The sequence below is a fragment of the Colobus angolensis genome, unplaced genomic scaffold (genome assembly GCF_000951035.1).
Source record: "Colobus angolensis palliatus isolate OR3802 unplaced genomic scaffold, Cang.pa_1.0 Scaffold1, whole genome shotgun sequence".
In the NCBI taxonomy this organism is placed as follows: domain Eukaryota; kingdom Metazoa; phylum Chordata; class Mammalia; order Primates; family Cercopithecidae; genus Colobus; species Colobus angolensis.
The window spans coordinates 16,762,269-16,774,216 of NW_012110918.1; the positions used below are offsets into that span (position 1 = coordinate 16,762,269).

The 11,948-nt window shown below is 56.7% G+C and overlaps 1 protein-coding gene across 2 annotated transcripts in view; it reads left to right on the top strand.

Annotated features, from left to right (window-relative positions):
• Nucleotides 1-11,134, top strand: part of ENDOV (endonuclease V) — a 20,877-nt gene extending 9,743 nt beyond the window's left edge. The window contains exons 5-9 of one of the 2 annotated variants that reach the window (XM_011958619.1): nucleotides 38-106; nucleotides 498-626; nucleotides 3,530-3,594; nucleotides 4,661-4,716; nucleotides 11,025-11,134. In XM_011958619.1, coding sequence (XP_011814009.1) covers nucleotides 38-106; nucleotides 498-626; nucleotides 3,530-3,594; nucleotides 4,661-4,716; nucleotides 11,025-11,047 — 342 coding nt within the window. In that variant the 3' untranslated portion in view covers nucleotides 11,048-11,134. Of the gene's footprint in view, nucleotides 1-37; nucleotides 107-497; nucleotides 627-3,529; nucleotides 3,595-4,660; nucleotides 5,259-11,024 lie in introns of those variants that run through there. The other variant, XM_011958537.1, reaches the window with a different exon arrangement.
• Nucleotides 11,135-11,948: the final 814 nt, after the last annotated feature.

Genomic DNA, 11,948 nt, shown 5'->3' on the forward strand with positions numbered 1-11,948 from the left:
TTTTTTTCCCCATTTTTTTTTTTCTCCCATTTTCCAGATCCGACTCCTGCAGACTCGAGGAGACTCGTTCCCTCTGCTGGGAGACTCTGGGACTGTCCTGGGAATGGTGAGTGGCCAGGACCCTGAGCCCCTCCAAAGCCCCGGGGGAGGGGATCTTTTGCAGGCAGACACAGGTGCATGCAGACACGTGTGCACTCACACTTACCACATCAACCCCCCGCCTGCCCGTCCGTCCATTCTCCTGCCTCTGACTGAGCCCGGGGTGTGATATATGTGTTTATTTCCTCCAGCTGTGCTGAGGGAGCCCACCCTGCCCCAGGGACAAGCAGTAGGAAGGCACCCTGAGGATGGGCAGGCCCTGGCCCCTGAGAGCACTGCCCCCTTCAGCTTCCCTCCTGCCCCCAGGACATTTTGTCAGAGCTCCAGCCGCTGAGGCTGTCCAGACCCTGGTCCCAGTGGCCCGGCCCACAGGACAGCCCTCACCTTCCTTGTCACAGGCCCTGAGGAGCCACGACCGCAGCACCAGGCCCCTCTACGTCTCCGTGGGCCACAGAATGAGCCTGGAGGCAGCTGTGCGCCTGACTTGCTGCTGCTGCAGGTTCCGGATCCCAGAGCCCGTGCGCCAGGTGGGTGGGCCGGGGATACGGGGAGGCAGCGCAGGCGCCTCTGCTTCCTACCACCTGCTGTTCAGGGCTCCCCAGCAGCTCAGCTGGGGTCAGAGTGCAGTGACGTGAGGACAGGGGTTCCTGGGCCAAGGACAGGTCACAGACACCTTGCTGGAGAGCTTGGTTGGCCTGCGCTGGGCCCTGCAGTCAGAACAATAGACCGGAGGGTGCAGGGCTCCCAAGAGTTCATCCCCAGGCCCTGTGCCCCATGCACTCAGCCTCCCAGCCTCTCTGAGCCTCCTGCACCCAGATACAGGCCAGCTTGGAGAATCAGTGATGTTAGCTCCGGTGGTGAGGTATCCTGCCAGTTCCCAGCCAGCCCCTCAGGTCCCAAAGGGAACAGCTGAACTTGAGCCAGGAGGCTTCTGCAGGAAAGCTGTGCAGGCCCCAGAGATGCTGGTCTGGGGCCTTGGGTGTGCCCGCACCAGAACCCAGCACCAGAACTGCTGTTCGGTCCCCCAGGAGGGGTGAGAACTCTGCTGAAACGGTCAGCTCAGCTGAGAAAGGACTCAGCCTGCGGACCAGGGGAGAGACAGCTGGCACGAGATGCTCACAGCCAGCCTCAATAGGACCAGGGGACCACAAGACATGGGTGGATCCTGTCCCAGAGAAGCCCACAGAGTGAGGGTTCAAGAAAAGTCAGTCTTAGAAGAGACCCGCTAGGGGAAGGGCCGCCCTGGGCAGGAAGGAGTTTGATGTGCTCAAGCAATGGGGGGCCCGGAGGGTGGCTCACACCTGTAACCCCAACACTTTGGGAGACAGAGGTGGGAGGATCCCTGGAGCCCAGGAGTTTGAGGGCACCCTAGGCAACATAGTGAGACCCCGTCTCTACAAAAAAAATGTAAAAACAAATTAACCAAGTGTGGTGGTACACGCCTGTGGTCTTGGCTACTCAGGAGGCTGAGGCGGGAGGATCACCTGAGCCCAGGAGGTCGAGGCTGCCGTGTGCCCTGATTGGGCCACTGAGCTCCAGCCTGGGTGACAGAGCAAGACCTTATCTCAAAAAAACTTTAAAAAAAAACAAAAAGAAACTCAGCAGGAAGATGTGGCTGGAGCCAGGGCAGTGAAGTACAGAGTGGGTGGGGGCCCGTGAGCATCTTGGGGTGCTCCAGGGTCTCAGACGTCACCCGCAGGGACTTGGAAGGCTGAGTTGGCAGCGGGATGCCCGCAGGTTGGCCTTTTTAGGTGGCCGCTGTGCGTGCTGTGGAGGCTGTGGGGTGGAGGTAGGGACGCGGGTCTGCACAAGCCGCGCCGCTTCCAGCAGCCCAGCTCCGGAGCCTCCCTGGTGTCTGCCGCTTCCCCATCTTACCCCCACTGCTTGCCCCGCAGCCTGTGCTGGGGCAGCGGCAGCACCAGTGGAAAACCCCCAGGCCACCACCATGGGGCCGGTGCCTTCCGGCTGCTGGCGCGCAGTGTGGCCTCCAGGGGGCAGCAGCAGCCCGCATACCACAATGGCCCTCGCCCTGGGGAGCTGTGCCTAGTGGTGGCATCTAAGAGCGGGCTCCGCAGCCTTGCAGGGCTTTGCTCAGGGCACAGGTGTGTGGACTCTAAGCCTGTGAGCTGTGTCCCCAGCCCCCAGGAGAGAGGCCTTTCTTCCTCCATTCCAGCTCAGCCGTGTGGTCTTGCGAGAGAGAACCCAAGGAACTGTCTCCCAGGCCTTCAGCCCCAGGAACTTTAGGTCGTGCTGCTGCAGACAACACAGTTCCTGGAGCTCCTAGACCTTTTTCCACCTCAGCACGCCCCAGAGTAGGACAGTGGCCCGTCCTTGCAAGGGAGGGGACACCTGGCCTGTGAGTACCTTGAGCATCTAGAAACAGAACAAGGATCTGTGTCTAGCACTGGCGAAGAGCCTGCCAAATCCTGGGCCCACCCTCCAGAGGAAGGAAAGCTGCAACCAGATGGGATATGCAGCTGTTCTGCACCAGGAGCCGGCAGCTTCTCACTGCTGGGCGTGAGCCGACGGTCGAGTCCTGCAGGGCTGGCTCTGTCTCTGGGTCCATTTTCTTCCTGAGGTCACTCACCTCTCAACAGGTTCCCCTTCTGACTCTGTTCCAGAAGGTTCTGGGAGAGCACAGACAGGGTTAGTGTTGCTCTGCTCTCCCCCTGGCTCCGCCTACCGCTGCCCCTCTTCCCTCATGAATAGAAGCAGGAGCAGGCTGGGGGATTAGCCCTTGCTTTCCATGAGTCGTGCAGCCCTGAAGCTAATCTAAGCCCATCTGAGCTGGGATCAGGGGGACTTCCCAGGGCCAGACCCCCCACGCCCCCAGGGGTTCCCACTCAGACCTGAGCCCTGTTCAGGTTGCTAGATCCTGCTGGCAACCTTGCTGTGAGACCCTGCTGGGGTCTGCCCTCATCCCAGCCTGTGGCCCACCGCCCTCTTTTATCCTGGTGATTCTGGAGGCGGGACAGGGGTTACTGCTCATCTCGTCAGGGAGGGGACAGAGCAGCTGGGCTCGGAGTCCCCAGAGAAGCAAGTGTTAGCAGGGAAGCCTCGGCTTGCACACAGCCTACAGGGAAGCACAGGCTGGAAACCAGTGAAGGCTGAGCAGCTCCAACTGCCACCGGTGGGGAGGAGACCAGGACCCGCGCGCTCAGCCTGTCCACTCACCAGCTACTCAGGCCCGTCAGGGACTGCCCAGCTCGGTGTGAGAGCTGCCATTGCAGGGCTTTGACCCCAAAGTTCCAGGCATGCCTGTCACACACTCGCCAACAGGGCCGCTGCCCCTGAGACTGAAAAGCTGGCTGTGACCTGTGCGTCCTGAATGGGCTTCTGTGGGGGAGGGAGGCATTGCCACCAGCAGCTCCTGGCGGGAAACTGGTCCACAGGCCGGCTCAGCACCCAGCAGCACGTCTCTCTCCTCCAGGCTGACATCTGCTCCCGAGAGCACATCCGCAAGTCGCTGGGACTCCCCAGGCCACCCACACCGAGGTGAGCACCAGAGGAGGCTGGGACACTAAAGGGGCATTTCACAGACACCTGCATAGGCTGTTTCTGGTGGCTCAGCCTCTCCCTGTTGCAACACTGTGGCTCAGGACAGACAGTGCAGGGCCAGGGCATGCAGGGGCCACAGGAAAGGTCTTCGAAGAGGGAGGAGAGAGGAGTGGGGTGGACTCCTATTCTCGTGGGAACTCTCCAGAAACACCCCACTGCTTCCACCCAAAGTCCTGGGACTCTCCTCAGCCTTCCTCAGTCCACTTAGCCTGTGAGGTACCAGGATGTGGATACTGCAGAAAAGGTGTGGCCTCGGAGTCAGACATGACCCAGCCCTGCATAGCCAGCTGTGGCGGCTGCACTCCTCAAGCCTCAGCTTCCTCATCGACGAGATAAGCTCTGTAATTCTTGTCCCACTGGTTCTTGTTAGAGTGACAGTGTGTCTGGCACAGTCACAGCTAACAGTGCAAGGCTTTGTCTTAAAATATTGCAGATGATTGGATCCTGCTAGCAACCTTGCTGTGAGAGAGGTACTGTGACCCCACTTTACAGATGAGGAAGCTGGGACACTGAGCACTGATAAGGAGTAAAGCCGAATTCAGTCTGGCCACTTCTTCTCCTCTTGGAGTAGGCAGTTTGGATTCCAGGCCCTGCATCTGAGCCTCCAGGCTGAGAAGACAGCCCCACTCCCTGGGCAAAGATTGCAGGAGGCCCCAGGCCTGGGATTCGCCATGCCCTCGCCCACGATTAGTTACTGAAGGGCTGCGGTTCCTCTGTGCTCATTTTCCCTCTAAGCCAGGGACTGTTCCCAGGCCTCCCTAGGCTGCTTTGAGAACTGAAGGAGCAGGTGGCAGGGACCCCCAAGCTCTCCCAGAGTTGGGGACCAGCCAGCTTGAATGCAAGCTCTGTCTGAGCAGCATGCCCTACCCGGCCCAATGCCCTGGGCTGTAGCAGGCCCTGAGTGTCCAGGCCAGCCACAGTTCCCAGACCCCACCTGCGGTGTGAGGGGGTGTCAGGTGGGTGCTAGCGTCTGATGCTGTCCCTTTCTCAATGTCATCACCAGGAGCCTGACGCAGAGGCCAGTGGCATGCCCCAGAGGAGACTCTGGAGAGTCCTCAGGTGAGGGCCGGCCCCCACAGGACCACAGCCCAGGCCCCAGGACAGCCCCAAGGCCAGGCTCCCAGGAGCAGGAGAGCAAGGACTGGCAGGAGGGTGGAACTGGGCGCCATGAAGACACGAAGGCTGCTGGCCACCTTGTTCTGGCCTCAGGACACTGACCACCCCTGGGGATGGTCTAGGGACTTAGGGGAACCTCACCTCAGCCGCAGGTAGAGCACGCAGTCCCCAAAGACAGGCTGACCGCACCACCCCTGGGGGATGCCACAGCACAGCCCAGTGCCAGGTGGGGTAGAGGTGACCACAGCCCCTCTTCGCCCCGTCATCGGCTGCTCAGCTGTGGTCACGGTGCTCAGAGGACAGATCTCTATGGGGGCAAGTGCCAGACCCTGAGAGTGCGCGAGACGCTTTCCTGGAGCCCACAAAGGGGACTCAGAGCACAGCCTGCACGAGCCCTGCAGCCTCTGCGTTGCCCGCCCCTTTCAATAGATAGGACTTGCTTGCTCTTTTTTTTTTCTTCTCAGGGTTTTTAATTTTACTTATTTGTTTGTTTGATGATTTATTTCCGTTGCTCTCTTTACTCTAAGGTTTACTCGCAGAATCAGGGTTCATTTTTAAAGCAGGTCCCCAGCCCCAGCCATACTGAACCATCTCGACCCTGGCATGGGAGGGGTCCTAGCTGGGGTAGCTGGGCTTTAGCACCTGCCCACTGCCTGCCATGACCCCTGACCCCAGTCCTGGCCATCCTGCAGCCTGCCCTGGGAAGAGGGAGCAGAGAGCCTTGTCTCGGCCTGGAGGGGGCTGAGGTTGGGGGCAGCACACAGGGACAGTCTGGGCTGCGGGGTGGGAGGCCAGACAGGGCGTCACTGGTGCCTGAGGGGTTGGGTGCCAGGTTCTGCGCCCAGCGGGGCTAGGATTGGGGGTGGCCCTGTCCCCCACAGGCTCTGAGAATTGATCACTGTCCTCTGTCCCTGCCTGCCTTTCCCCAGAGGCACAGCCTCAAAACTGTCTCCACTGTGGGAAAGCAGCCCCGGGCCCCTGTCTGGCCACTTCCTCTTCTCTTGGTGTGGGCTAGAGGTGCCAGCTGAGGAGTGGGGGCAAAGGGGACGGCCCAACTGCAGCCCGGCCCCAGCCCCTGGGCGCCTCCCAAGCACCCCCCAGCCCTTGACATGCCGGCTGGCCTCCAGACCCCAGGCTCCCTGAGGACGCTGGAATCTGCCACAGAGCATGAAGACATTCCTGGAATCCTTTCCTGCCATTCACCTGAACTCTACAAGAAGGGGCCAGTGATCATGATTTGACAGCTTGGGACAAGAATCCAGGGAGGGCGGGTCTCTGGCGCCCCTCTATGCCCCTCTAAGACGGTGCTGTCCTGGTGTTCCTGAGGAGCAGTGCGAGCCTGGGCCTGGGACAGGTGCACAGTTGAGGGGACAGGTGCACAGGCAGCAGCACTCAGGGCCTGGAAGTGCCAGCCCCACCCGCCTGCTCTCACTCGAAAGCTGCTTTGGAGGGCTGGGCTGCAGGGACGGAGGCTCCGGAAAAGAGGCCCAGGCTGTGCAGCTGCCCTTCCTTGATGGAGCAGACTCTAGTCTAGAAATTTCTGTAAGAAGTAGACCCACTCCAGGACAAGTGGGGCTGGGAGGCACAGATGCCGAGGGGCCCTGCGGTCACCTTGGTGTTGTGCCTGAAGTCACAGGGGGCATAGGAGAGAGAGGGAACTAGGTGGACTGTTCTGGCTGCCGTCCGTCAGCAATGCTGGCCAGACCAGATGAGCAGTGTGGGGCGAGAGGGAGCCCCAGCACGGCCCCTCCGGCCCTCCATGCCTCAGGGCATCAGTGGACCCGGACTGGCCTCACCCAGCCCTGGGCACTTGGGCCTGTCGGGGATCTAGCTTTCGTTGAGGACCCCACCAGTGGACCGAGGCTCCCCTCACCATGGCAGAGGGATCTCTGCCCTTCGCACCGAAAGGGGCAGCAGCTCGTGGATGGGGAAGGCTCACGGCCCTCCCTTTCCACCTGCCTTGGGAAGGGAGACAGACAGGAAGGGCCTTGGAACTCGGGCCAGTGTGGGGAGAGTGTCCCCAGAGAGTCCTTGAGGGTGGGAGAGGGGTGGAGCTGACAGCGAGCGAGGCCAGCTTTGAGGTTGTGTGGACCCTGTCTACCTCTAGCTCAAGTTGAGAGGTGTCAGCCGTGGAGCCATGTGGGCCCCAGGGACAGCCACGCGTGGGGTCCAGACCGGTCTAGATGTGCCTGTCTGGTGGGCGCTGAAGGTCTCCTTGGGAGAGTCCAGGGCAGCACCTGATGAGCTGAGAGCCACAGCCGTGTCCACCTGGAACCTGTTTCCTCACCAGGAACGTGAACACCTGCTTCAGAAGCATTGGGGTTTAAAGGTGGGGATACGCGTGAGATCTCTTGCCCAGCGGTGGACACTCAGTACACTCCTGATAAATGAGGCATGGGGTGTGGAGTCTAGCACCAGGCTGGGCCCAGGAACAAGGCATCAGTGGTCGGAGTGGGGGCGTCTGCCCACCTAGCATCTTTGGCAAGGATCTGCCTCCCAGCACCCCCATGGAGTCCTGTCTGGATGGGAGGGAGAGCAGGGCCGTGGACAGCCTCCAGAGGTGTCCCCCTAAAGTCTCTGAATGTCACCGGCACCAGCAGGCCGGGCAGGGTTCTCCCGGGGTTAACACCACCCGAGCACAGCCGTGGTCCCGGGGCACGCCACCCGGGTTGGGGGACGGAATCCGAGGTCCTGCGTCGTTGCCCATGAGTCCAGGGCTTAGGCATCGCTCTGGGGACCCTCATGCTGGCCCCCAGGCCCACTGAGGCATAGGTGAGACCACCGCATGGTCCTTGGAAAAACGGGGCTCCTCAGGCAAACAGTGGACAGAGCCGATGCTGGCGATGGGGGGGCCTTGCCCCAAGTGGAGTCATGGGAGACGGAGTCATGGGGGCGCGGTGGGGATCCAGGCAGGGGGGCTGCTGACTGCAGGTGGCCCAGCAGTACCCGGGTTTCTGCTCGCTCCCATTCCACTTCCCTGAGGGCATTCGCAGGAAAGGGAAACGTGGCACCCAGCTGGTGCCTCATTCCACCTACCTCCTGAGTCAAAGGGCTCCACCCCCCACAGACACACGCAGAGCCTGGCGTCCAGGATGCCATGTGTGTGTCCCAAGCCAGTAGGACCCTTGGGAGGCTCAGCACCCCATGCCCCAAACAAATGCTGCTCCCCTCTCCACACTCACTGGCATTCCCTCCTGACTTCTAGAGCTTCCCCTATCCGGAGCTCCAGGACCACAGGTGGCAGGTAATTAGAGGAACTGGAAGCACAGCGTGGAAGCTGGGCAGAACTGGCTGAGATCCCACTGTCTCTTCCAGGCCGGCTTTGAGCAAAGCTCCAACCCTGTCCCACAGGGGACAATACCTGCCCATGTGGTGGGGGACATTCCACCAGGTGAAGTGTGTAGGGGGCTCAGCAGAGAGCCTGGGCACATAGTGAGTCCTTGATGAGGGAAGGCTGCTGGTTTGGAGAGGTGAGGCCCACAAGGCCGTCAGTCTGCCATGCTGTGCCAACCCCAGTGATGAGAGGATGAAGCCAGGTCACGGTGGTCTCATCTACCAGGCTCCCACCTGGGCTGGCAGCTCCTCACATCATCCCAAGCCATCAGAACTCAGGTCTTCCAAGGGAGGCCTGGCTGCCCCCTTCCTCTGGAGCCGGACAGGACCATGCCTCCTGCGCCCTGAGGCTTCACTCCAACAGGGGAGCTTCCCAGGGGGCCGGGGAACTCAGAAGAAATGCCCACAACTGCCTGGCACGTGGTAGGCTTTGCACAAAGAGCCGCAGCTTCAACCCAACGACCCACCTGTGTGAGAGTGGGCAGAGATGGCTCTGGGCTCCTCTGGGACTGGAGGTCAGGCTCTGCTTCAAACCGTTGGTTCCTCAAGGACCAGGGGTGGCAGGTGGGCCTCCCCGGCTGAGGGCCTGGCCAGGGGTTGCTCCCATTTTCCCCTCCCCTTGCAAGGAGGAGCAGGCCAGAGCCTGGAGGTAAGTTTGCAGACAATTTTTATGTGAGTAGTTTATGTTTGTTTTGAGATGAAAGTCACCATTTCCACTACAACTCATTGGCTTTTGGTATATTCACAATCATGTGCAACCATTGTTACTGTTTAGTTCCAGAACGGTTTTTTACCCCAAAGGGAAACCCATGCCCATTAGCAGTCACTCCCCATTGCAGCCATGCAGACACGGAATCACCATGTCTCAGGACAGGCCTGCTGTGGGCGCCGTGTGGACGTGGAATCACCGTGGGTCTCAGGACAGACCTGCTGTGGGCGCCGTGCGGACGTGGAATCACCGTGTAGTCTTTTCTGTCTGGCTTCCTTCTCTTGGCATAATGTTTTCAAGATGCGCCTGCATCGTGCCAGGTGTCAGAACCTCATTCTTCTTTATGGCTGAGTCATATTCCATCATATGGATCAGGATAAACATTTTGTTGATCTTGGTGGATACTTGGGTTTTTTTCTATTCAGAGCTGTTGTGAATAATGCTTCAGGGAAGACTGATGTACAAGCTTTTGTGTAAACATGTATTCAGCTGCCTTGGGCATATACTTAGGAGTAGAATTTCTGGGTCATGTGGTAACCCTGTGTTTAATTTTCTGAGAAACGGCCAGACTTTTCCATAGCAGCTCCATCAGTTCACATTCCCACCAGCAATGCCCAAGGGTTCCAGATTCTCCACACCCTTGCCACCACTTGTTATTATCTGCCACTTAGATTCTAGCCATTCCATGGAGTAGGAGCTGGTATTTCGGCTGGGTACAGTGGTTCATGCCTGTAATCCCAGCACTTTGGAAGGCTGTGGCAGGAGGATCACTTACGCCCAGGAGTTTGAGGTTTGAGACCAGGCTGGGCAACATAGTGAGACCTCATCTCTACAGAAAACTAAAAAATGAACCAGGCATGGTGATGCACTGCTATAATCACAGCTACTCGGGAGGTTGAGGTGGGAGAATCACTGAAGCCCAGGAGGTCGAGGTTGCAGTGAACCGTGATTGTGCCACTGCATTCCAGCCTGGGTGACAATGAGACCCTGTCTCCAAAAAAAATAAAAAATTAAATTAAATTAAAATGTGATATTTCATTGTGCGCTTGATTTGCATTTCCTAATGGCTCACGACGATGAGCGCCTTCTCATGTCTTAGTCACCATTTGTATATCCTCATGAGCAAAGCATCCTTCGCCCATTTTTAAAATTGGGTTGTCATCTTCTTGAGTTGCAGAAGTTCTTTATATGTTCCCAATCCTAGATATTGATCACCTCTGTAGTTTACAAATACTTTCTCCTGTGGATTGTCATTATTTCCTTGATAGTGTCCTTTGATGCATGAAAGTTTTTAAATGTGATGAAGTCCATTAATCTATTTTGTTGCTTATGCTTTTGATGTTATAGTTAAGAAGCCATTGACTAATTCAAGGCCATGAAGATTTACACCTATATTTCCTTCTAAGACAGGTGTAGTTTTAGTGCTTACCTTTACGTCTTTGATCCATTTTGACTTGAATTTGTGTATGGTGTGAAGGAGCAGGTCCCATGTCATACTCTGAGTAGCCAGTTGTCCCAGACCATTTTGCTTTGTTGTTGAGACAGGATATCGCTCTGTTGCCAAGGCTGGAGTGCAGGGGTGTGATCACGGCTCACTGCAGCCTTGACCTTGTGGGCTCAAGCAATCCTCCTGGCTCAGCCTCTAGAGTAGCTGGGACTACAACCATGCACCACCATGCCTGGCTAATTTTGTTTTTTTGAGATGGAGTCTCGCTCTGTCGCCCAGGCTGGAGTGCAGTGGCGCAATCTCAGCTCACTGCAACCTCCGCCTCCCGGGTTCACGCCATTCTCCTGCCTCAGCCTCCTGAGTAGCTGGGACTACAGGTGCCTGCCCCCATGCCCGGTTAATTTTTTGTATTTTTTTTTTTTTTAAGTAGAGACAGGGTTTCACTGTGTTAGCCAGGATGGTATCAATCTCCTGACCTTGTGATCCACCCACCTCAGCCTCCCAAAGTGGTGAGATTACAGGCGTGAGCCCCCACACCAGGCCTAATTTTTTAAGATTTTTTTTTGTGAAGACAGGGTCTCACCATGTTACCCAGGCTGGTCTCCAACTCCTGGGCTCAGGCTTTCTTCCTACCTCGGCCTCCAAAAGTGCTGAGATTACAGGCATGAGCCACCGTGCCTGGCCTATTTTTACTTCCTGCTTTCCAATCTGAAGGCCTTTTCTTTCTTTTTCTTGCCTAATTGCTCTGGCTGGAATCTCTAGCACTTGGTTGGACACAGTGGTGAGAGCACATATCTTTGTCTTGTTCCTGATCTTAAGGAAAAGTTTTCAGTCTTTCACCACTATATATAATGTGAGCTGTTAGATTTTCAAGGATGCTCTTTATCCAGCTGAAGACGTTCCCTTCTAGTTTTAATTCGTTAGGTGTTTTTATCCTTAAAGGGTACTGGATTTTGTCAAATGCTTTTCTGGCCTCTGTTGAAAAGATCCTGTATTCTTCTGTTAGTGTGAGGTGTTACATTGATTGATTTTCACATGTTGAGCCAGTTTCCATTTCTGGAATACATCCAACTCGGTCATGGTGTATAATCCATTGACTCTGCTGCTGAATGTGATTTACTTGTATTTTGGTGTGGATTTTTACACCTGTATTTATAAGGGATATTGGTCTGGCATTTTCTTCTGATGTCTTCCTCTGGTTTTGATATCAGGATAATATTAGCCTCATAGATTGGGTTAGGAAGTGTTCCCTCCTCTGTTTTTTTGGAAGAGAGAGATTGGTGTTAATTCTTGTTAGAACCTTTGGTAGAATTTGCCAGTGAGCCTATCTGGTCTCAGGTCTTTGGGAGAGTTTTGATTCTGAGTCAGTCTATGTATTTGTTATAGATTGTTCGGATTGTCTATCCCTGAGTCAGTTGCTAGCTTGTGTGTTTCTAGGAATTTTTCCATTTCGTCCATGTTATCTAATCTGTTGGCATACTGTTGTTCTTGATGTGTGTGAGGTCTCTGAGAACGTCCCTGCCTTCACTCCTGCTTTTAGTCACTGGCATCTTCTTTTAGCTTGGGCCGTCTGGCTGTGCATGGTTTTGGGGGAGTCCTCCTTGACCATGCAGCTGCTGAGCAGTGACCTGGCTGGGAAAGGGGACCGGGAGTGCAGGGCACCTGCTGAGGACTCACCTAAGCCCA